This window comes from Seriola aureovittata, chromosome 3 (assembly GCF_021018895.1).
Source record: "Seriola aureovittata isolate HTS-2021-v1 ecotype China chromosome 3, ASM2101889v1, whole genome shotgun sequence".
In the NCBI taxonomy this organism is placed as follows: Eukaryota; Metazoa; Chordata; class Actinopteri; order Carangiformes; family Carangidae; genus Seriola; species Seriola aureovittata.
In genome coordinates this window covers 6,549,833-6,574,914 of record NC_079366.1, presented here as the reverse complement: position 1 = coordinate 6,574,914, position 25,082 = coordinate 6,549,833, and the positions used below count along the sequence as shown (strand labels likewise).

Genomic DNA, 25,082 nt, shown 5'->3' with positions numbered 1-25,082 from the left:
TAGGTATATCATTGTCAAGAACAGAGGCTTTATATTTGGGTCTTAGCCCATTTTACAAATGTGTTCCTCTTCTTTGAATCTGGGACAATTCAGGTTCTTTAACTGAGAAAACCATTTCTTTATGGATTTAGCTTTAGGGGATTGTCATGTTAAAACTAGAAAGCACCTTCCTCAAACTGTTGACACAAAGTAGGAAGGACACTATTGTCTAAAATATCATTGCAATGTTCTAACAACTCCTTAATGGAAACTAAAGGACCTATAGTAAACCACGGGCTTTAGACCTTATACCAAAAGTACACAGAAAATATGTTGATGTCTTCTACACCGCAAAAATGTTTGCATGCTGTATGATTTTTAAAAGAAAAGCACAAAAAGCAAAGAGAGCCTGTGGACACTATAACATGAGGCAGTGGGGCAATTGTAAAAAAAAAAAGGTCTTCTATTAGAAAATATGCATATCTAAGATATACTGACTCGTTACAAGTTATCTTTTATGCATGAACACTACAGCTGGATGATCAGCCCTCTGATAGATAAATGTGATTATGTGGTGTCATGCATAATGATGCATTTTATCTCAACACTAAAATTATGTCTGAATAGCACTAAAATGTCAGGATTTTAATTAGATGTTGCTACGGGAGGCTTAATTATACCTGAGGTGTTTTTGTGAGTAATGGCAACAAAAAAATCAAAGCAATCCTCCTTTGTCAGTGTGTGTGTGTGTGTGTGTGTGTGTGTGTGTGCACATAAAATGTGTAAGTGTAATGTCCTTCACAACCAAGTTATTATTATTTTAATCAGAAAATTTTAAAACCTCTACCAGCAAATGCTATCCACTGTATTTGAAGAAATATTGCATTTATTTTCAGTTCAGCAAAGATCATTTGTACAAACATATTTGCTCCCGTCACAAGTTTTGCATTTCGGATGCATTAAAACATAACAGATATAACCAGAGAGGGAAGGGATAATTGAAATTAAATAAATTAAGCAGTATCCATGTAGTGCTGTAATCTGAGGACAACGTATTTGTGGTCAAAGCAATCAAAATGTATGTCATGCATGTTTCTTGCAGTGCATGTTTGCTCTTAATAGTAAACTTAATCAAAAGTGACAAGAAAAAAAGATTAGATTAATAGCCATGGAATTGGATGATAGAATCCTCTCATGAATTAATAAATGTAATGCTATTTCAGGAGCAACTAATCAAGTACCATTTAATCCTATATTTACCAGGCCAACCAATTACCTTGTGGAACATTAATCAGAGAGAACATTTATAAACACATGGTTTTCTAATTACAAAAAGAAGAACAGCCTGCTCTTATTTGTTAAAAGCGTTGCCAAGTGCGCCAGAAATCTGAACTCTAATTGGAAATGACACAAAGAAGCAATGAGCGCGATTGGCTCTGACAGTGAGCAGCTTGATGAATCAGACTGGGGAGTGGGTATGACAGTCATCAGTCAACTCAATGGGGGGAGACTAAACTAGCTGCTGTAGGGTATAGTTCAGTGTGGTAGAGAGTTCATATCATGTCTACTGGGTGTTTTCCACACCCAGTAGACATGTTCAATAACTTCTGTTGGATGCTCGTGTTCCAGTCCTGAAGGACTACTGGATGTGCCAAGTTTTGATCCCAGCCTTGTTCTAATATACTGTATCTCTTTCAAATCAAGCAGGAATGGACACCGCCCTGCGAGGCTGAAATGCAATATTTGGTCCAAATCATGTTAAGACCTGAATGTGACTTTTTGACATCTTTTTTTATCATATAAAAATGACTTAGAAATAATATTTGTAGAGACAGCATGTAAAATTTGCACTAGCTACAAAATTGACCTAAAAACAAAAAAACGCAGGAACTACGTAACTAAGTAAGAAAATCTCGTTCAAAATCCCACCGACGTTTGTAACTGCACTAAAAATCCAGTTTTTCAAACATGACCTTTCTTAACAATAGATGTGGATATTAGTACGCCGACTCGCATCATGTATTTAGAAGAGTGTGGAAGTTTAAAAAAAAAAACAATCTAATGTTGTTTATTCAATATTTATATTTTTAACCAACGCTATTTCCCATAAGCCAATAGTTTGTGTGCTAAACGTTACAGCTCGACAAAAGAGCCCGTGAGTGAACTGACAGGTTTTCAGTTTGCTCAGATACGTCTGTAATAACAGCAGGACAGAGAGGAGTGAACTGCCACCGCTGTAGTTTCCTTTCAACGGAGCTGTGCTTTTTTTTTGTGTTTACAAAGTAATTGTTACTTAACTTGACTGCATGCTGATTTGTCTTATAATATAGAAACAAAGCCGCAGAAACGTGCTCTCTATTGCAGGACAGGCTGCAGTGACTGCACTCTGTTTCATTTAATCTCTGGACTGTACAACATGCTGTCGTACTTACTGCACTCTCTTCCAACTACACAGCTAAGAGCTTCATCAAGTGAAGCTAGCTGCTGATGTAGCAATGACCAGCTTGAGATAAAACCAAAACTAAATTTACAGATTTATTTTTGTAATTGTTACTTGTAATTACCTATTGTGATGAACTGACATTTTGATAAGTTGTTCTGTGTATTTAAATGAGCCAGCAGTGAAATCTAGTCAGGGGTGGAATGAAAAATCCCAGCTAACCTCCTGCTAACGCTAACGCTGTTATCTTAGCAGAGTAGTAACCACCAGCTCACCTTTTGACTGAAATGATATTGTATGGAATTAGGTGGTTAAGCTACATTTAAATCAAATATATAAATGTATGAAATAGCTACTTTATTAATTTGATTGATTTCAATATAAATGGACAGACTCATCAAATGTGACATTAATACATACATTTGATACCTGCAAACTAACCATAGAGAATATAATAATATCGAAACAAAGTAAATTGTCTAAAACTAATTGACGAGCAGTAAAAGAACAGATTTTCTATATTGTATTATCTCCTCGCTTTCTGTGAAGATAAGGCAGAGTGCAGTGCCTGCATTTTTAGTTTCTATGGCAATGTTTCTATTTCAGTAAAATAAGTCGCCTTAAAAGAAATAAAATGAAGGCTTATAACCTTTGTGTCCCTCACACACAGCTTAATGACCAGCCTTCAAACCATTTAAAAAAAAAAACTTAACTCAACTTCCCTGCTTCTGTAGTTATTGCTTTCTGCGAAAGGCAAGAAGCAAATCGAGCACACCAAATAGTCCTTTAGGACTCAAAACTTTGTTTTCTGATTTGTCAACTGAGAACTGAGAGTTAGTCACTTGTTTGGTCGGGATTGGTCGACACAGGGTGGCAGCAAACCCTGATTGGTCAGCGGTTATGAGACGAAGCCAAAAAGTGGCTGGAGGAAGAGGCCCACGGTTCCCAGGACGCACACGGTCACAAACACCCAAAGGAAGATTCTATCAATCACCATGGCAACGTACTTCCAGTCATCCTCCACCTGTGAGCGAGGGAGGGGAAAAAACAAAACAGTGTGAGAAGACAGAGGAAAGTGTCAGTTGTGCCAAACGAAAGAGGAAAATTGAAGAGAGGTTCTTTTGAAAAGCAGGTGAGGAAAGGTGAGACAGTGAAACAGCGAGAGAAAAACGATTCAGAATCTCAGAAGGCGGGAGGTTGTGGGAGTCCATGGGGTGAGATGAGGATTATGCAGCAAAGATAGACAGAGGGAAAGACAGAAAAAAAGAGGAAGAGAGAAAAGAGCTGAACATTTCTTGTACGGCAAAAGAAAATTGATACATAATTTACACAGGAGGAAATTATTATGATAATCACATTCAAGCCACAGCGTCAAAAGAAGTGACAGGCGTTTTGACAAAGCTGATTGAGCCATGAGTTTTGCATATCAAAGGCTGCTTCCCTCCTTTGGGAGATTTCACCCACTGTATTTATAACTGATGGAGAGACAAGGGAGAGCTCTCCACTCAAATCTAAAATGATTTGGTTCTAACTTACACTATTGTTAACTTATGGAGCAGGTTAGGATTTGCTGCCAGGAATCACAGCAGGGCTCTCCCAGGCCAACACGGCTTCCAGTGTTTTTGCATGAATACATTATGCGTCGAACACACTTTCTGTGTGTGTGCTTTCTGTTAGTGACTGGAGATTTATGCAAAGTTTAGAAACACTGGAATATCATATTTCCTATGAGGTTTGATTCCAAAGTTTTCTCCGACACTATTTCCTAAAATAGTTCGAAATAGTCAAATTAGACTTAAAGTAAAACGACTGCCTCTGTCTGGTCTTGCATTGTTGTGTGTTTTATCTTTCAAGGATAATTTTGGTTTTTATCACAAGTTAGGATTTATTTTCATAATGTATTTATAATAATAATGAATAATCATTTTATCAGTTAGATCAAAATTGACCAAGGAAAACACAACATAATGGTAATAATTTTACTGTGTGTTCTCTCTTCCAAATCCATTTGGCTAACCAGGGGGTTGGTTTCAAATCTGACTAATAGGCCATTTTCACAGAGGACATATTGACATGTCACAGCTGGTCTAGATTAAGTCTTCCAACCTCAATGGCCATATGTCATTTGTCCCATCCCTCTGATATGACCTGAATTTGTGTCCCCTCCAGAAACCACCTGGACTAAAACCTGTGTATAGCTGGACTGTGCTGCAGGCTATTTGCATTCTGCCTAGTGTGAGCAGGTTTCAGGCTTTTATCTGTTTTCCTCTGTGTCTGTGCATGTGTGTGTGTTTTTTTTTTGAGGACATGTGAATATAGCAGCTGCTCCAGTTACAGTGAAAATAAGAAAGACTCACCTCTTTGGCCTTGTTGCGGCTCCTCATGTTCTCGGCGATGTACTTGACGCTCTCGATGGCCTGTTTAATCTCAGGTGAAACCACAGAAAAGGCCACCACTGTATTGATGCTCTGTGGACTCAGCTGGCATGTCATCTTCCCCGTATCTGGTGTTTCTGGGGTCTCCTTTCCATGCTGGCAGGGGCAAGGGCATTTTTTCCCAGTGCAGCCCTCCACGGAGGAGAGCTTGCTGTCCCCAAACTCCAGACAGTTGAGGGAGCCTCCTCCGACCTGCTGGGGGACCACAGCCAGAGTTCAGATGACGTTTCACATTCTGCTTCACCTCAAAGCAGACATTGTCTGATATGTATTTTTTTTATTTTCCAGCCAGGGGTGGGATGTCTTGGGTACATTTGTAGAATCTTAGCAAGACTTGTTTCAAGACAGCGCTTCCTCAGTGCTTACCATAAACTTGTTACTAGAGGAGAAAAGTTTTTTAGTGGATTCACCTGGCTGTACCTGCAGGAAGCAAGCAGCTAGATCCCAAGGCTTTACAGTATTAAATAGTCTGTTTTACGGTCAGACAAGTAAGCTATGAAATGGTGTGGAACACTCGTTTTGTTGGTCAGGTAATCCAAGGGTTTGAGCATTACTGTGAGAAATGGCTCAGTTGCTTATCCTTGGCACTCCTCTATGTTAGAACTGCCTGAGATCTAGAAAAATCAATGACTCCCACAGCTAAACACAATTAACTGATTAGATTTTACATTGAGCGATACCCATGTATCACTGAGGCTAAACTCGACTAATCAAAGAAATACATATTGATTTTCTTAAACAGGAAATTAAGCCAAAACTATAGTGTTCTATAAATCCTGGCTGCCTCTTTCCTGATATTGATTGAGGCATGGTTTGTTTTTTTAATGATAATATTTAGCTGTATCAATGGATATTTCTTTTTTTTTTCTTCAAATTAGTAACAAACAATTTTGAGAGAAAAACTTAATTTTCGACAAAGGAGTTGAGCTCAGCCTTAGAATTGCTTGGTGCCATCATGAGCCGTTGTTTGTTTTCAAGCTTAGGTGTTGTGCTTCGCCAGTGTGCGTGAAGTTCAGTCACTTTCAACTTTGACCTTTGACCTTTTCCACTGTAACCTTTTAACAAAGGTTAAAAGGTTACAGCCTTTTGTTCAGATTTTGTCACATGTTGATGAACCCAAACAACACTTTGCCACACAGTCACGTACATGACCGTGTGCACAGAGCCTTAGGGACACTGCAGGACTCTGAGGGTTTGTCTCCTCACAGAATTTCTTTTAGAATTTTTACTTGCTCCAGATTTCTAGTTGAGCTTCAGGTGGTGTAGCCTTGTATGCTAGGGCTCTGTGGTTTATTCAGAGTTGACACTTAGGTCTGAGTCTTGCTCAAGGGGACAAGAGTATAGGGGGTAGGGTCCACCTACCTGCATCAAGCTATTCTTCCTTTTCTTCCCTCCTTTCCCTCCTCCGCCTCCTCCTCCCCCTCCAGCTCCTCCTGCCTCCCCACTGCTGTCCAACCCCCCAGCCTTGCTGTCTTCATCAATCGGTCTACGCATCAGCATAATCCTCGGCAGCACTTTGAGAAACACGGAGCGCACCCAGCCCGGCATAGTGTGGGTCATTGGCGTGCGGTAGTGTACATTCAGCACAAACACGGTGATGACGATGCTGAGTGTGACGAAGATCATTGTGAAGAGCAGGTACTCTCCAATGAGCGGGATGACCAGCGACGTGGAGGGAATGGTCTCGGTGATAACGAGCAGGAACACAGTGAGGGAGAGCAGGACGGAGATACAGAGCGTGACCTTCTCTCCACAGTCAGACGGGAGATAGAAAACCAGCACTGTGAGGAAAGAGATGAGGAGGCAGGGGATGATGAGGTTGATGGTGTAGAAAAGTGGCAGGCGCCGGATGTAAAAGGAGTATGTGATGTCTGGGTAGATCTCCTCACAGCAGTTGTACTTGATATCATGCTTGTAGCCCGGAGCGTCGATGATTTCCCACTCGCCGCTCTCCCAGAAGTCCTTCAGGTTCACCTAGGGGATGGGAAAAGATCTTAAAATCAAATCACATATCATGATGTTATAACACTTGAACAACACTGAGGGTCAACTTACCATTCATTTAAAGTGACTATGGGCCTATCAGTCAATATGATACATATAAGGCTCATGATTTTGGTTTTTACAGTTTTTTTTCTCTGATAAAATTTTAACTTTTAAGAAGGTACAAATCAACTTAAAACCAATTTTCACCTGGATTTAATGTCCACATGCACCAACGCTTGTCGCTGCGGGGAGACACTGATCACTGTAGTTTACAGTGAATAAGGCCATCTTGTTACAGCTCTTTACAGCTCAGAAAATCTCAGAGTAGCGAAGAGGAAAATAGGTTAAAAAAAAAAAGCAAATGCCTCCACTGATTATCCGCCAGAGTCCCTCGCGGTAAATGAAAAAACAAAATGGTTAAACTACAGAATGTTGCGCTCCAAATGTTACTTTCAAAATTGAATCATTTGGATGCTTTTCTGCTGGATTTACATTCAAAAGACACACTGGTAAAAGATGCTAAGGGATACTTTAGTGATTTAATATTCAGTTCATTAAACTGAGGCACTTTCAAGAGACAGATTTTAAAAAAGAATAATTAGCCGAGACCAGCAGAGACTGAGATACAATGACTTTTAGTACTTAGTATGAGTCAAGCTTCAAAAACGCTGGATCCTACACCTCCCATAATGCAACTCATTAGCATTTGTCATTGAACTCACCCTGCCTCCTAAATCCCACTTTGTTCAAACTCCATGCCCCCATTTTATGACACAGTTTTTTGGGAAATTTGACAAGGTAACGTTGATGACATCACCATGACATCATTAGGTTTTTTTTCTCAGACTTTGACAAAATCCCCTGTAACAAAAACCAAAGATAATGAGCCCCGAATACACACAGGCAGGACAGACAGAGAAACGATGAAGTACAGTAGATGAATAGTTGATGGTTCCACCACATTTGGACACAGCCACTCTAACACTTATACTGACCTTGGACCCAATAAGTACCAGGTCAATCTTGGCTTTGTCATAAGTCCAGGAGCCAAACTTCATGGAGCAGTTTTGATAGTCAAAGGGGAAGTAGGTGATGTCCATGGGGCAGGAGGATTTGAAAATAGCTGGAGGAACCCAGGTGATGGTCCCATCAAACTTCAGCAGAGCCTTGGTTTTGTCCTCCACAAGGAAATCACCCACAGCACTGTATATGATGTGCGTGTGTGTGCATGTGTGTGTGTGTGTGTGTGTGTGTGTAATCAAGCAGACATATTCCCATGGCAGAGAAGATATGAAAAGATATGACACAAAAGCATATGTGGGTGTTGAATAGGACACAAAGGTTAGAGGGAGGCAGAGACATCACACAATGAGAGGGGAGGCGAGGAGAAAATGAAAGCGAGGAACACAAGAGAGGGGAGAAGATAAAGAGGTGAGGTTACGGAGGTACAAAAGGGGGCATTAGAATTTAAAAACAGAGCACAATGAAACTGCATTACACATTACTGTGAAATACAAAACTGCCTCAGATTAACATCATGCATCACTATTGTAAGTAGAAAGAGAAATGAGACCACAATTAAATGAATTAAAACCGAGACAATGAGCAATAGACAATCACGTTAGCAAATTTAAATGTTATTAGTCTGTCACACAGTCGCATCCAGAGGTATAAAAGACAAAAGGACTTTATCTGGACATTAAATCAATATTTACGGTGCTGATAATATAACAAGTTCTTCTACAGGAACGACAGGAGGTTGTTTGTCATTGCCTTCCAAACGTATATGATCATTAAAAAAATGATTCACGTCAGCATTTGCTGATTCTGCATCACTATGGGTGAGGTGCAGTTAAGTGAAGGCAATTATAAAGTACATGGTTAAAGCAGTATTGCATTTTGTCCATTACGAAAATCTTATTGTTCAATCTTCTAGTTTGGTTTCCACCAAAGCCTGAGGAAATTGTCTGGCTTTTTAGCTGCTAAGTGCTCCACTGTGTTCACAGGCTCGTTGCAAACTTTGCCCATCAGCTGTTTGGTGCTTGGCAGATAGTGTTCAGATTTTTTTTTTTTCTGAAAGCAAGTACCTGCTTTCAAGGTTGATAAGAACTGTGAGAGCATTGAAAACTGTGAAGTTGCAGCCTGTAAAACCAAAAGAGTGAGCTGAAAGAAGCTAAATCACTCCACACAGCTGAGGGGAACTGCAGAGTTGGGTGATAATTCTCTTTGGGAGAATCACTGTGAGCGATGCCTTTTACATCGCATGTAGTGTCATTTCACCCGTTGCTAATATTAAGATATTGACTGCAGCTTTAAGGTTAGAGAGAGATCTTGGTCTGGGTTAAAAGAAACCTGTGTTGACAGTCGGAAGGATACAAAATACAAAACACGTTCTCCCACCCTAACAGCTTCTTAAGGGGATTTGAGGCACTAAAGCATTATTTTATTTTGGCTTTTGTTGCCGACAGTTATTATTCATTATTTGTATTGCCACAATTTGTCATGAAAACATAAACATAGCTCCGTGTAGGTGTTTGAACAAACTGCCAATGCTGTTTTTCTTTCTAGTGACTAATAATGACCGTGGTAATGATGATGCTGTTTGAGCTTAAGATAATGTTGACAGCCTCACTTGTTGTAGAGCACAATGTCAGGTCTCCAAATCTTATTTGATGGAACTCTAATGAACTCAATCCCATCAAACTCAGCCGGCGTCCATCGCAGCTTGTAGTCGTTCCAGATCTTAAAGAGAAGAGGGGAAAAGCATTTTGAACATACTGGGGAGTCAACCATCTGTTTTGTGTTTTGCATTGTACACTGCGCGCTGTATAAGTCACTAGAGAGATCCCCCTTCATGGGAATGTTTTGAATATATATATTTATACTGCGGGCACAGCTTCCTTTGATGTTTTATAGTGGAGCCAAATAAAGGTTTTGTAGGAAGAAATCCAAGATTTATAGACAGAAACACCAGTTTCACAGAGCATTGGAGTACTTTCATTGCCTGTGCACTAAAAATTGAGAAAACTTGTATTTTTTTTAATGCAATTCCCTCTGGGAATAGAGGCACAATGTAGCAGTTTTGTAAGCAAACAATAACACTTTCACAATAGTCACATCTGTATAAGGAGCAGCTAAGCGAGAAGGGGAGTTTATGAGTAAATAGCTCAATGAAAGCGATGAGGGATGAGTGCGTTCATTTGCTATTCTGTCAAAATACCTGCGGGTAACATTTCATGAGCGGTGGATCCATTAGTCTTGGCTATTTGCATGTCATTCAAGATGAATTCATTCATTAGCTGGGCGGATTAATACCCAGTTACGACCTGGGAGCTGTTTAATTAACCACTTCATGCTGCACTGGTTTTCCATTTATCCATCCTGGCAGTTTACATTATTATTGGCTGGAGATGTTATTCCTGATAGGTCAAAGTGTCCATCTTATTATCATAAATATATACACACACATATATATATATATATATATATATATGTGTGTGTGTGTGTATTTGTATATGTATATGTATATACATTTTCTATAAACATAACATTCCAGCAATGACCAAAACATCAGAGTGTTTCAACAGAGTGCCTAACAGCCAGCTGAACAGTCACCATGAAATGAATGAACATCTTAAACATTTCTTAGTACAGATTCAGAGACTTTACAAAGAATGTTGGGAAAGTAGGGTAAATACTTTTATGTGACTTTATTCAATTTATTAATTTTTCATTTAGTGAGTATCAAAATTGTTTTAGTAACTAGAGAGTGGCTGGAATAACCACAATGCAAATTTTGTCACATTAAATTCGACTAATTTCACTTCTTTTCATGCATGCATTGTTCCGTTATCATAGTTCCCTTAGGCATATATTAAATTACGGTACACTATCTTCAACCCTATATTTTGCCTTTCCCATTTATAAATAGTGGAACAAATTGCACCAGTACTCTGAAATAATTTTGTGATACAGAGGAGAGAGTCTGACTGCTTTTGTTGTTTTTGTTTTGTCAATCATAATTGTTGACTCTACCTGAGAGGTTGACTGACATGCAGATGTCATCCTAAAATAAAAACACTACGAAATTAGTAAATTGATAAATTAATAAATATATATATTTTACCAACTACTTAGGATGCATACTTTTTCTAGTCATTAATTAATTGCTGTCTCATCAATAGCATTGCAACCCCTCTTTGATACAGCCTTTCTGAAAGCATGAGGTTTTGCCCCCCTACTCACCCCATTCATTTTCATACAGTCCATTTTGCAACAGAGAGAGGACAACATGAAATACAAAGAGTGTGTGCAGCTGTATCGTATTTTGCTAGTTAAAATGAAGTTCTCTTATCCCTTAAATAAAAGTCGACAAAGGAGCTGGGTTTTAAGGAGCACAAAGTGAACACATTTAGAAACACTGTGCACTGTTACAGAAGGAATCCCCTGCAGTGTCTCTGCAGAACAGATGCAATAAATTCATCTCAAATGGCTTCCACTGTAAACCCACTGGCTGCAATTCAAAGTCTTTATGAGTGACTGTGGTGTTGACACATCTTCTCATTAGTGATGCCTTGTTATAAATAAACAGCTAAGCCATTACAAACAACAAATGAGATCAGCCTGTACAGGCCATTTAATGCATTTTAATTGGAGAGCTCAGAGATCACAGAATGATCTTATCCACCACTGAATCACATCAGCATCCAACTGCGGCTCTACCATGTGGTGCAATTAGTCTCTGATTTAAATCATTGCGGTCCATAATGTTTATAGTTAGTTGTTTTTTTTTTCGATAAGAGAAATATAGATTGAGAATGGGTTCAAAGGAGAAGAAAAAGAGACGCCACAGTTTTGAAGACAAAGAGAAAACAGGTTATTTTGGAGGATAGCTGTCTGTGTGAGGTCAGGAGTTCAGGGTCTATAGGGCTATAGATCTGCTGAGAGGCAGAACGTGACTAACCATAATTCTAACATTAATCACCAGCTGCTTGCATCCAAGTGTCTATCTGAGATTACCTTGTTTCCTTCTTCACTTGTTTCCCCCTCTCCTTTATGCTCACTGTGTTTAACATTTCAGGGATGTCGACATTCACACACACACACACGCGCACACACACACACATGCACGCACACACACACACACACACACACACACACACACAAACACACGCGCGCACACACACACACACACACACACAGACGCCAAAGCACACAGAGTCTGCTTAGTATGTATAGATATGTGCTAACACACATGACCTCTCCTCAGGATTCACTCACTCCGCAGACCCCAGGATGGGGTCGGGTCAGTGACATAGTTAATATATGTTGTGCTTGTATGTTTGTATGTGTGTGTGTGTGTGTGTGTGTGTGTGTGTGTGTGCATACTTACATGCCTGAGCCATAAGTTTGTTTCCATGATCTGATTCACCTCATCCTGCAGAGACACAGAAAAGGAGGGGAGCTCTGTGTTTATGTGTGTATAAGAGAGTGTGTTGTCGGGTCAGTTGATTTGTGTTATGTTAAAAGAAGACGGAGGAATAAAAATACACATTTCTTTTTAAAGAAATGGAATTCATCCCGTAATCTTTGTCCTCTAAAGGTGAAGCTGATTGAAAAGGTTGACGATGAGTAAGTTAATAATAGATGGAGAGGTCACACATGTCACTTTCTTCTATTTCTCTGTGACCCGTATTCAGTTTTGATTCGCCATCATGTGATTCTCAGGATTCCACATACACGCAGCAAATGTGTGCAGAGACGCACACATAGTGACACATTCACTGAGTGCACCCAAGCCCCTGCACGCACATCCACACACTCACCTTTAGATTAATCTCACCTTGCCGAGCAAGCAGATATAGCTACACATCAGTCCAGTCTGAAAAGGGCTCCTGCAGGCAATTTTCTCTTAATCTGAGGATTTCCGTTCTTAGCTGAAAACCTCTTTTCACTGGGGGATGTGCAGCAACCTCCCTCCACCCCCCCACCCCCCCACCATCAAACCCCCCATCTGCGTTAAACTTGACATCGCCAAAGCAAAACAGCAGTGCATAACAAAACCGTGAGACATTTTCGGAATCTGTGAAACTGAAAAGACTAAATAAAGACTGTATTCACTTTCCGCTTTCACTCATCTCGTTCCGCAGCTTATCTTTTTAGCTTCTCTGTTTCAGAAGGTAGGAAATATGATCAAGATTCTCATGGGAAGATGTCTCACAGTTCACACAGACTTTCACATACTGTGGAGAGGATGTTACTGATGAAAGATTTTGGACACATTCACCTTTGTTCATATGCACTTCATGACATACAGAACTGAATGTGCAAAGGTGCTTTAAACACCTTTTACATTATGTTGAATTGAGTCTTCAATTCACTTCCTGTGTGTGTGTGTGTGTGTGTGTGTGTGTGTGTGTGTGTGGGTGGTGTAGCTTACAACTTTAACCAGCTGTGAGATGGAAACCTCAAACTCCACAGTGACGGGGTCAGAGACATTTTCCACTGGTCTGATGAACTGGTTATATCTTCTGAACAGTTTCCTGAACAGCCGGTCCTCTGCCTTGGATGAGAAGCAATCTGAGGGGGCAGAGACAAAGAAGGGAGGGGCAGACAGAGCGATCAGTGACTGGACGAGTGAGTCTGAATGAGGGATTTGGGAGGAAGAGACTGAAAGCAGCTGTGTTAGAAAAGAAATGAAAGATAATATGCAACAAAAATGCAGAAAATTCAGCACAAATCGATGTGTATAAGTCATCCACAGTCCTCCAAGCCAATTCTAATCAACTCAAGTCATGCTACAAATGAGAAAATGAAAGAAAAATCAACTTCAACCTCCTCTGAATTTGATGCAGCGTCACATCAGTAAGCCCTTTGAGTTTGCAGAATGAACGATTTATGATATTTGATGAATCGTCTATAAAGAAGTCTTTTCAGATCATAGCTTCTCTGCTTAGATCATCAGAGTCTACTTTGAACAAGTCTTTGACATGAGATAACTTTTAGGGTGATTCTCTGTGTGATTGAGGAACCCAGAGCAGCCGTGTCCATTCTGAATGATATGGGTATATCATAAATAGTTATTATTTTATTCTTTTAGATTCATTTTTCTGTTTCTGCTCTCACAGGGAATATGGCATAGGGAGAAAAAAGCTCATCACTTCATCACTAGACACAGATGCTTCACACTGACCTTTCACCCTGAGCTGAGTGACATAACATCTTTCAATCTCACCCCGCCATTATTTCAATTTTGTTCAGTTACCCATGAGACCGTTGTCATTAGCTCCTGTTTCCAAACCCATCACCTGCCCTCTACACTCGGGCTCACTGACGTCTTGATAGACTTTCTCCCAGTCACTCACCATTCACCACCACTGTTCCCTAAGCTTCTGCAACTGTATGTGTTAAACCACTATTTCAACCACTATATTACCTGCCCAATATGAACCTTTCTAACAAATTTCAAACATTACTGAAACGCTTTCTGTAGCAACTGACAAACCTTTTTCTTCTCTTCTCAACTGCTCCCAGCTTTTTGGCACAACATGCTATCACACTGCCAGCAGAGCCACGTTAGTATCATCATGCATCATTGCCATGGTTCCATTTATCTATGTTACATGTGCTGCACAACAACAATATTTCTCTCTCTTTTTTTTTTTTTTTTTTAATATAGGTCTGCTATGCCTCAAGGTTACGGCTGAATGCATGGTGGGGGTTGTGAGCTCTGAGGAGAGCTTCAGTCCAACATAGCCTGCATCAGTACAATCCAAATAGTGTTTGTTGTAACTAGAAACCACTGGGATTGACCTGAAATGTTGAATTAATTGGCCGTTGCTGCAGTTCATCAAGCATGAGCAAACAAAGCTTATCACTTTAAAAGCCCAAGCGTCATACTGTCTGCTTGTTTAGGTAGCATTATGGGCAGGTGGTAGACATCCTGGAATAGAATCTCATCTAAGCTAAAATAAAATGTAATATCTAAATGGAGATAAATCACAGTGACAACCTTGTCCTCGTCTCTTCTCCTGACTAATGGTAAATAAAGATGGGTAGGTGTTGCAGCTGTGTTGGTTCATCCTGTATGAGAACACGGTGTGTTATAATTTATCTAAATTTAGACATGTGTTTGGCTAGACTGTGCTGTATACTTAACCAAAATATGAAGGACCTTATTTACTGATTATCCAGAAAGGAAGCTAGAAAGCCTAAAGCACGATATCAGCATATCTACCTCATCAACACACAGCAAGCCATTTGAACCTACTGCGGTGAGTTGCAGGCTGCAGCCGGAGGACAGGATATGAAGTACTGAGAGGTTTTGTAGCACATATTCAGTGTAATGTAATGTAACAATGTTATTGGTTTATGTTATCATTCGAAACACTTTGCCATAGTTGCTTAATTCATCAAAAATTGATCCAGAATCCAAAAGTAAATTAATTTAAAATCATAATCCTTATAATTTTAATGAAACCAAACTCTATTTTTATAGTATTTATGGTAAATATTTTTCACTAAAGCCATTTAAAGTACATTGTTTACATTCTCTATGTCTCCATGGTCTTCATTGTTAGCGGTGGAGTTAGCCATTCGCACACTGGATTCAAATTGCCTTGGAGGGCTTCAAAGCAAATGATGTTGCTGTTTGTCATTTTGTCTCACTGATATTAACTTATACAGTTACTGTTATTTCAGGTAACATCATATCTGAGCTGCAAACGAAACATTTCCTACTTTCTCAAATTTAAAGCATTCAGCTGATTAAACATGGTGGCATTTATTGGGAAGCAGCCACAGGAGTTCCAATGTGTAAGTGACCTCGGTTAACACTGACTGACCATATCAAAAAGACAATTTGAAAGTTCCCGCTTGAAGCTTACTGAGTCACTACGGTGACCACTCCTGCAATTTGTGAAGATAATCACTCATTCCTCTTGCTTCGAGACCCCACAGTTCTGTGAGAGCTGTCACACAGAAACCCTGGTTGTTCCCCTCTATAAATATCTAGATCAATACCACATTCCCCTCTGCTGGGCAGCTCTCAAGATGTTGGATGGAGAAAAGGGTGCAGGGAAGGATGGACGGGAGGAGAGGCAATGCGAAAATGGACATAGGAAGAAACGGTAAGACAAAGAAATCTACTGTGCAGAAGACCTTTGTAGCACATGTGTCACCTCAAAGATGCCAGCAGAGGTGCTTTCATTGTTTTTCCCCTAAACTCTTTTTAAATACTATCCTCATTTGAATAAAACCAGACAAATTGAGTTTGGGATAGATGAGAGGAGAATCTCTTAATTAAAATGGACTTCTTTGGAAAAGGCCATGAAATCCCAATGATGAAACATTGCTGACCCTATTACATCAAGATCCCTCCCTCAAAGGCAAGAGATAACCCTCCTCATGCAGGCAACAATGACACCAGAAACCCAGCTGGTGCTGAACTCCTGGTGACAGCCCTCTGGAGACGACCAGAATAATAATTGAAAAAAAAAACCACACACACCAAGACAAGGAGAGGTGAGGAGAGGAGAGAAGAGGAGAGGAGAGGAGAGGAGAGGAGAGAGACTGAAAGCAAAGCCTTCTTAAGATGTCACTCAGAAGATTATGTGAATCCAGACTTCATAGTCCTCTGTCTGGTTGCTGCCTAGCATGTGCTAATGCTATGCTAAATAGAGTTTAAAGGAAGCATGGTACTGAACACTTTGCGTCTGATCCATGTTTGACAAAAAAGGAAACATTTCAATACACAATTTTGACAGCAGTGTTTTTTTGGCCAAGCACAAAAAATAGAATAGAATATAAAAGAAAGGGAGGAATGAAGGGGAGGAAGAAAGGTAGTTTTAATTAAAAGATAAAAGAAAATAAGTGGAGAAATTAGATGGACTGAAACTGCCACGGTGGTTCATTTACATGTTGGTATAATTACAAAGGCAGAGCTGTTCCCTCATACATGTCCACTGACTAAACCAGCCCTTTGATCAAAACAGGATCCTGCATTCACACACTCTCTCGAACACACACACACACACACACACACACACACACACACACACACACACACAGAATTACACATGCACATACACGCATTTGACATGGTCAGATGCATTTCACATTGAGAATCATAAAAGAACCAATTATGAGCCACAGGTTCTATCCACCTTCATCTGGATTTATAATGTTCTCTCTCTCTCTCTCTCTCTCTCTCTCTCTCTCTCTCTCTCTCTCTCTCCATGTTTCAAATTATTACTCTACCAATCCCCCGCACCATCTTTTCATTGGGTGCTTTGCTAGGATTTACATATTACATGACACAAAGGTAAAGGGGGTAAAAATTATTTCCACAGAGTGAGACTATACAATGAGAAATAAGTCTCTGTTCGTGTGTCATGATGCATGAATAAAAACAAGATTATCTAAAATCTGTGTTGACTTTTAAATGAATGTCTGTCACAAATTCGTCTCGCTATCCATTAGCAACTGCGACCAACCAAGTATGTGAACCATGTGAATTGACAGTTCGCTGAACCCTTCCTCCACACAGCAATTGTCTGATCATATTACAACAACTGTAGCTAACCATGGCGAGTCTTTCAAGCTTTGGATTTTATCCACATGCTGAGGCGATGTGTATGGTGCTGGAGTGGGAGCAACGCAAGAGCAAAAGTGTAAGGAATGGATTGCGCAGTGTGCTTATCTACTCTAGTACAAGCTGCAATCATTAGCATGTCCAACTATCTTACAGCAGAGAGTAGAAATGGACCACTACTTCACTATATCATGTAGCTACATTAACTTGTGGGATTACAAGTTATGCTTTAAAAAAAACAGCCCTGCAGCTAGTTCATGATCTGCTTCTCCACTGTGTGGAAGCATGTCCTGGACCAACTCCCAAATTATCATTTATTAGCTAGCAAGCAAGAACCGAGCAAATCTGCCTAGAGACAGTTTCAACCAACACAACTGAGGGTCACCGGGTTTATGAATCTTTTTGTCATAGTTTTGGCTAACCTTCCTATGAGTTATAATAACATTGTACTCACCAGGCTAATTTCTGAGAACTTGTCAGCATCACTAAAAGAAGTCAGAATCAAGAATCACAAGTTGGTAGATAAGTCACCTTTTTCAAAGCAGTCATGATGGGAAAGCACAGATAATGATGGCTCTGGTCTATTCTTAAATGGAAGACAACCATCCTTAATTCTATTATTTACACCTGAGCATTACCTACTGTCAAAATGTCTTCTGTGAAAAAGGCCTATTGACACAATGTTTTCTAATTTAGCATACCGTGTTGTTATTGTGAATGGCATGTAAAATCTTCCCAATTTACATCATTATGAAACACAGTTGGTTCAGTAAACATAAACATCAACATAAACATTTGTTACAGAAATTCATGGCACCCAGAGGATGGATTGTAACGAATTTGGTGATCCCAAGTTTTTCTCTGGCACCACCATGAGGCTGACATTAAATGTCTCAACAAGTATTGGATGGGTGTTTAGCAACTTTGGTGCACACATTCTTGTCACCCACAGGATGAATTTAAAAAGCCTTGACATTATTTCTAACGCATCATCAGGTCAATTTTCTTTTAATTTGCTCAGTACTTTGGTTTATGACCTAATACCAGCAAAACTAATGACATTTCCATCATGTACTGTGTTTGCAAACGTTAAGACTCTGAACTAATATGGGGAATGTGGTAAATATCAAAAGAACTAAATATCAGTGTTTTAGCATTGTCACTGTGACCGTATTAGCATGCTGATATTAGCGTTTAGCTCAAAGCACTTCTCAGAATGGCTTTAGGCTCTCAGTCTCATCTTGTTCATTATCTGCTGAGATTATCTTTTTGAAAGGACTTTGTAGAACAAAATTACAAAAAATAAGACAGCTACAGCTTATGATGGACTAAAGAATTATTCTACTAAACGTGCAAAAGTTACATAAAAAGCAAGTGACTTCAAATATAATATACATACTGTGAGATATTTAATGCACTCAAGACATGAGGGTTGGAGGTTAACTTGCATACTGTTAAAAAATAGTCCGGAGATGTCTGTCATTCAGGAGGATGATGGAGAGCAAGTATGAAGGGTAATGAGGTGGGGGGTGATGGTGGGGAGGACAGATAATGAGTGATGCAGAAGAGGAGACCATTTTATGGGCTGTTTGAGAGGATACTGTAAGAGCCATTTAGCCTTCATTCTCCCTTGAGCATGCAAATGCTTTTAGAGGAGAGTGTGTGAGAGAGACAGAGAGGAAGAGGGAAGAAGACGGGGTGAAAGAAAAAGAGTGTCTTTACTTTTCCATCTTTATTATGTCCAGTGCTTATATAGTAAACACTGCATAAAGGAGCAATTGCTTTGCTGTGAGCTGCTCAGCTGGTGCTGTTTGTTTTCCTTTGGTACCAGTAAAGCTCGGCTGAAAAGAGCTGAATTCATCTGACAGAGATTAAATGGGAGAGAGGAAATAAGGAGGGGGAAAGAGACAGCAGAAAGGATGGAGATAAAACTGAGTAAGATGAAGTAGAAAGATGATGACAGCAACAGAACCTGAGAGATTTGTGAGTGAGAAAGTGTGGCAGAGGCACAGGGAGGAGAGAGACAGGTGCAAAGAGCCAGAGAAGATGGGATAGTGGAGCACGGATGGGACCATGCTTGTGCGTGTGTGTGTGTGTGTGTGTGTGTGTGTGTGTGTGTGTATGTGTGTGTGTGTGTGTGTGTGTGTGTGTGTGTCCAGTAAATGGAATAGGATGAGATGTGTCTGATGCTTGTGACAACTTCATTCTGTCGAAATCTGCAAACAGCTTTCTGTCATTTGCCTTACCCTTTTTTCTTTCTTTTTTCCAGCAGATACAGCCACTAATACAGGTCCAGTATAGCTCTATTAAAAGCCATGTGACATTCACACAAGACTGCACACGCATCTGTGGGCTCACACGTTTTCATTCAATTTCAAATGAACTTTTTTCACCTTCAAAATGAGCAGATCAAATAGAAATTACACATCCTTTCCCTCTAGGCGTACTCCCTAAAAAGTGGGTTACATGAATTTGAATATGTTCCATGTGAGAGAATCATTCAGCCTTATATAGTCCAATATCTCAACAATGGTTTTCTCATTTAAAAAATTTACATTTTGTTCTGTTTAAGTGTAAAAGAGACCCTGAAGTAGGCATATACTTCTCTCAGGGCTTTAGGAAACGTCACTTTGGACCATCCAGAGTTAGAAATGAAGGCTTCACTGATGTTTCCTCTTTGAGGCAGAACAATATAATGTTGAAATAAATGGGTTATTAGGAAAAGTGTTAAAAAGTGAAACCTGCTGTGTTGGCGTGTTTGTGCAAAAACCGGTTAAACTATTACTTTGTTGATGACTTTGAAGGATGACTGACTGAAGGAAATGCTCCCACACTTTATGGATTCTGTTAAAACTGTGAAGTGTGGTGAACATGTTGCATGTTCATGAGAACAGGCGGATGACTACAGACTTTATTAGGCGAGTACTGCAGTGTGAGTTGTCTTCAACACATTTATCTGTGACTCAGTTTACATTTAGCCACGCCCCCTCTGCTCTGTGTTCTGCTCTATAAATGTTACTGTGATATAAGCCTTGTTACCACACAGCTACACACATACACACACACACACATATGCACACACACCTCATCACCACAGTTCACTGACCGGATCATCAGTCATGCATTGAAATACATTAAGAGAGCAGCCTCTGTTTGAACACAGGGGACAGCAACGTGAATACACTGTACCCACAGGCTGAAATAACACATTAGCAGTAGCACGTTTTGAAACCACCAGAAGCAAAATATATACTGTAACAACCTGTACATGTGGTTTACTGTTTGTATGTGTGTTCATGTCATTTTAGTGCTTCTTAATGTTTCCTATTGGCCCACTGTGCACATCCACACTGAAAGCTTAACAAAAGTGAACCCTGAGCTGTAGAGGCTGGGAGGCTGGCCGCACCGGAACAGGAAGTACATGCTTCAATGTAGTCTGTTTTTGAAGCTCCCGTGAAAGTTAAAGGAAGACAATCATTCACTAGTGTGTGTCAGATTGTGTAATTAGTGCGACGTTATAGGAGTCATATGGACACCGTGAACTGAGTCTGACATCTCGCATCCTTTCAGCTGTTAGTTTGAGGATTCTTAAATACTTGTTCTTGAAGGAAGCATTGCCTTTTAACCAAGACTGACTCTGAGTTACATAAAAATAACCAGAGGTATTACACATGATGTTTCAGTTGCCATAAGCAGACATTGTGGGGGAAAGAAGTGAAATACATTTTACAGATTGGTAAATAAGAACATTACAATCACTATAAATGATTTCTTGTTACGCTATGTTGATAAATGCAATCTGGCAAGTATTCCCTTTGTTACGAAACTTATTTATTCATGCAAATTTGTTGCATATGAAGAAAATGTTTTGGAGACTTGGATTCTTATTTTGGGAATGTGTAGATGTGCACTCAGATTTTTAAGTGCATTTGCGATTATGTAAAACATCTGTAATTGCACTCTGACATTTGTGTGTCTACCTACAATTCCAGATGGTCTCAGATTAATGAGTGAGTAAAATGAATGTCGGATACTGTGTCTCTGTGTGTGTCTGTGTGTTTGCATGATTTGTAGTAAATTTGCACCAAGATTTGCAAATTTCACTGTGATTCATAGAGAGGTACTCTGATATTTGAAAATGTAAACTACCACTCCAAACTTCGTCGCACAAAAACTCGCATCAGAGTACAATTTGCGAGATATCAGGCACAGCTTAGCAAGATCACCAGCTGGCAAATTTACCACCCAACCCCCACCCCCACACACCCTACCCCCTGCAAGGTTCCACAAGCATTCACAAATGATTTAAGAACAAACTTGGCTCCATATCTGACTCTGAAAATAGAAAGAAAGAGAGCGAGAGAGAGAGAGAGAGAGAGAGAGAGAGAGAGCGAGAGAGAGAGAGAGAGAGAGAGAATATACACAGACACCTCCCAGCCAAGAGGGTCATGCATGGAGTAAGAATGTGTGTAGAGGCTGATAAACCATAAAAGAGCCTATCTGCCACCTTGCATGAATCAGATAGCTGCTGTTTGTGCCCTCGGAGCAAATGTTTACGTTAATGCTTTGAAATGCCGCGGTATAATTACCGTCTCTGCATCTACTCCACAGAGTGGCTCCGGGTCACATCCAGGCTCTGTGCCTCAGCTGCGGTCAGTGATTAAGTTGCTGGGTGCATTTCAGTAATAACTAATCCTTCTTTCCCTTCTTTCTGTCTTTCTTTCATCCTTCCTTCCTTCCTTCCTTCCTTCCTTCCTTCCTTCCTTCCTTCCTCCCTCTCTCCAGCCCCCCTTCTCCTTTCCTTCCTTCCTTTCTTCCTTCCTTCTCCATCCAATCAATATAGGCTAATTGTGAAGTACTACACACAGAGCTGCTATCTTTCTTGCCTTTATCAGTAGGCCACATGCCTAATGTTGACTCCTACCCATATCTAACTTAACCCAAAAGAACCCTAAAGATGATCCATCAAAATAACCATAGAATGACCCCAATTCACAAAAATGTCCTCTCTAAATCTCTGAAAATATACTTTTATCTTTTCACAAAGAAATGCAAGAACAAACACACTAATGACAACTTAATACAACTTCTTATTCGTGCCATAATTGGGGTAAAACGAAATACGGTTATCAGACTTATCCAAAGACGCACATTGCTGGAGAAAGGTTTAGTTTTTATCAATACCCTGCAGACGGCCAATCCCCGCTGACTAAAAACCTCCTATCTGCCCTCTGTCTGAATAAAACAATGTTGGCACAGGCCTGTATAACCTACAAACTCAGGGGAAACACATCCTGTAAACAAATTCTAATCTGTTTTGGTTTCCTGAAATCACCACTCATGCCTCAAAACAAAATTTGCATTCATCAAAATTCTGCATTTCATTTTATTGGCCTAGTTAACACGAGACCGAGTCGTGGGTGAAGTATATCTCACGTTCATATCGAGGGAGGAAATATTTAAATAACTTGTTAAATAGCTCGTTTGTGTCTCTTTTAATGGTTTCGTCATTTCCAAAATAATAAAACTGAAAAAAGTTATGAGACTTCATATCGACGACCTTTCTACAATGAAGCGCTTCTTTGGCTTTTACGCACTGGGCATAAACTCCATTACCTTGTTGCTGACTTCTCACAGCTGAAAGAATAAAACAAACTTACTGAAAAGCGTCAGACTGAACCATCACAGAGCCCCTGTCACCTGTCAAGACACTGACGCGCAAAACTCACACCGTATCCTCACCGTCTCTTTTAAACTAGAAGATCTAAAATCACTCATACATCTCTAGGAGCAAAGGATAGGCCATATAAACCGTGTCTGGGATAAATCCCCCTTACCTTGCGTTATCAAAACCACGAGAAGAAGCAGCAAAGTCCGTCTCGCCACCGGCTGCATGTCTCCCCCGTGTCGTTTGGGGATCCTCTTCACTTTTCTTCTGGAGGAACTCTGTTTACTCGATGAGAGAAATAAATGGCATGAAAAAGCACGACTCTCCCCTGGTGCCGCCTGTCTCGCTCTGCCGGTGCGCTCCTTCCTGATCTGATCCGAACTTGACTTCGCTCGTCCCTCCCCTATGAGCGCACAGCTCCCCTCTGGCGCAGTCATACTGACACACGGGGAGGGAAAACACCCCAACACTTGCTCTTAAGGATGATAATTTCATTCTGTGGCTGACAGGAATAGAACACATATGAACTAATGATAATATGAGTACAAAATCAGGAGGAATGTTTGACACTGGTGTCTAGAAACTACAGACAGGTGTTGCACTGGTGTAGTTTTTTATATTTGTAGAAACGAAAGATCGTGTAAAATATAGATGAAATATGAGTCGTTTATAATGATTTATGACTGGATTATATTATATCAATAGTCTGCAGTTGCACCACTGGCAGATTTCCAGCTGATATAGACGCATGAGGAAGTGATGGTAAACACTAGGCTGGTTTCAGCACCAAGGACAGCGCCAGTGAGTTTCACTGAGCGCTGCCCGTGGTGCTGAAGTAACTTTATGTCAAGGTATATTTCGCATATTATTAGCATTTAACACCACGTTTTCTCCCATGGGATAGTAATTTTTATAAATATATCTTTCTTAATCATATATTATTGTATCCTGATGAGTTAAAATACAATCTTTGCCTTGTTTCAGAGTGTTTGCAGTTCTAATTCTAAGATCAGAGACAGACCGTGCAGCGTGTTTTCCAGCCACTAAACTGCAGCACTGCGCTGAGGAAAGTTTGTCTGCTCCCAAACATCGCCTCTGCCTCATTATGAGATCCCCAGGTGCCTGTTTACCAGCCTCCGGATCGCGCTGATTAAGTTTAATTTTAGCCCGCGATTTTCCACGCTTGGTTTGACGTCATCAAACAAAGCAATTAGGGAGGCGATGCTTAGCCGAGCCGAGCTGAGCTGAACCGAGTCGAAACTGTCAGCGAGCGGTGAGAGGGGGAACGACACACAACTGGAGGATGTGTCCTGGTGTGTGTGTGTGTGTGTGTGTGTGTGTGTGTGTGTGTGTGTGTGTGTGTGTGTTAGTGTGTGTGTGTGTGTGTGTGTGTGTGTGTGTGTGTGAGAGAGAGAGAGAGAGAGAGAGAAAGAAAGAAAGAGACTGAATTGACCTCTTTATTCGAACCCATTGACACACAAACATGCACACTAAAATATCGATAAAAATGGAAATGATGGTTTGGTTTTTTTTAGGTAAGTATGGAACTTTTGGTATCACAGCCCGCTATTAAACAAGTCCCATTTAAGTCAATAAATTATTTTAGTATTTTAAATAATTATTCCTACTAACAGGGGTAGATTATGAGACAATAGACCACTTGGGAATGACATGAAAAGGCACCTGCTCCTACATACTCCTACTCCTTCAAGCAGAGATATTCTCCTGTCAAATACGTCTAAACATTTTAATTTAATGTAAATTCATAGTAGCCAAACTATGCATCGTGCAAATGTATTATGAAGAGAGACATGGATAAAAATATGACAAAAACAAAACTGTAAATACATCTTGGATCAAACTCTTGAAGAGTAACTAAAGCATTAGAGAGAGATATTTCAGAAAATGCACTGTAGTTCAAGAATAATACAATAGTATTTGTCAAATAATCTATGAAGTATCGTAATTCATTCAAATTTAGTT

At 40.1% G+C, this 25,082-nt stretch overlaps 1 protein-coding gene across 3 annotated transcripts; it reads right to left on the bottom strand.

Moving 5' to 3' along the window:
* Positions 1-843: 843 nt before the first annotated feature.
* chrna6 (cholinergic receptor, nicotinic, alpha 6) lies at positions 844-23,553 on the bottom strand. Of its 3 annotated transcripts, XM_056372848.1 has the most exons (9): positions 23,269-23,553; positions 13,280-13,419; positions 12,233-12,277; positions 9,473-9,582; positions 7,836-8,043; positions 6,744-6,828; positions 6,217-6,635; positions 4,777-5,049; positions 844-3,443 (listed from the first exon to the last, which is right to left on the bottom strand). In XM_056372848.1, the coding sequence occupies exons 1-9, from the start codon at positions 23,534-23,536 to the stop codon at positions 3,318-3,320; spliced, it is 1,674 nt and encodes a 557-aa protein (XP_056228823.1). In that variant the 5' UTR covers positions 23,537-23,553; the 3' UTR covers positions 844-3,317. The 3 variants fall into 3 exon arrangements, with proteins under 3 accessions (XP_056228823.1, XP_056228821.1, XP_056228822.1); XM_056372846.1 differs by having other exon boundaries at positions 6,217-6,828; XM_056372847.1 differs by having other exon boundaries at positions 4,777-5,046; positions 6,217-6,828.
* Positions 23,554-25,082: the final 1,529 nt, after the last annotated feature.

What these genes read in the sequence shown, in the direction of transcription:
- chrna6 (XM_056372846.1), bottom strand. Translation starts at nt 23,536, where the DNA reads ATGACTGCGCCAGAGGGGAGCTGTGCGCTCATAGGGGAGGGACGAGCG. An exon ending in TGGTACTTATTGGGTCCAAG is followed by an intron (nt 6,829 to 7,835) that starts GTCAGTATAAGT and finishes CCCATCCCCTAG; the next exon opens with GTGAACCTGAAGGACTTCTG. An exon ending in GGAAGAATAGCTTGATGCAG is followed by an intron (nt 5,050 to 6,216) that starts GTAGGTGGACCC and finishes GTGGTCCCCCAG; the next exon opens with CAGGTCGGAGGAGGCTCCCT.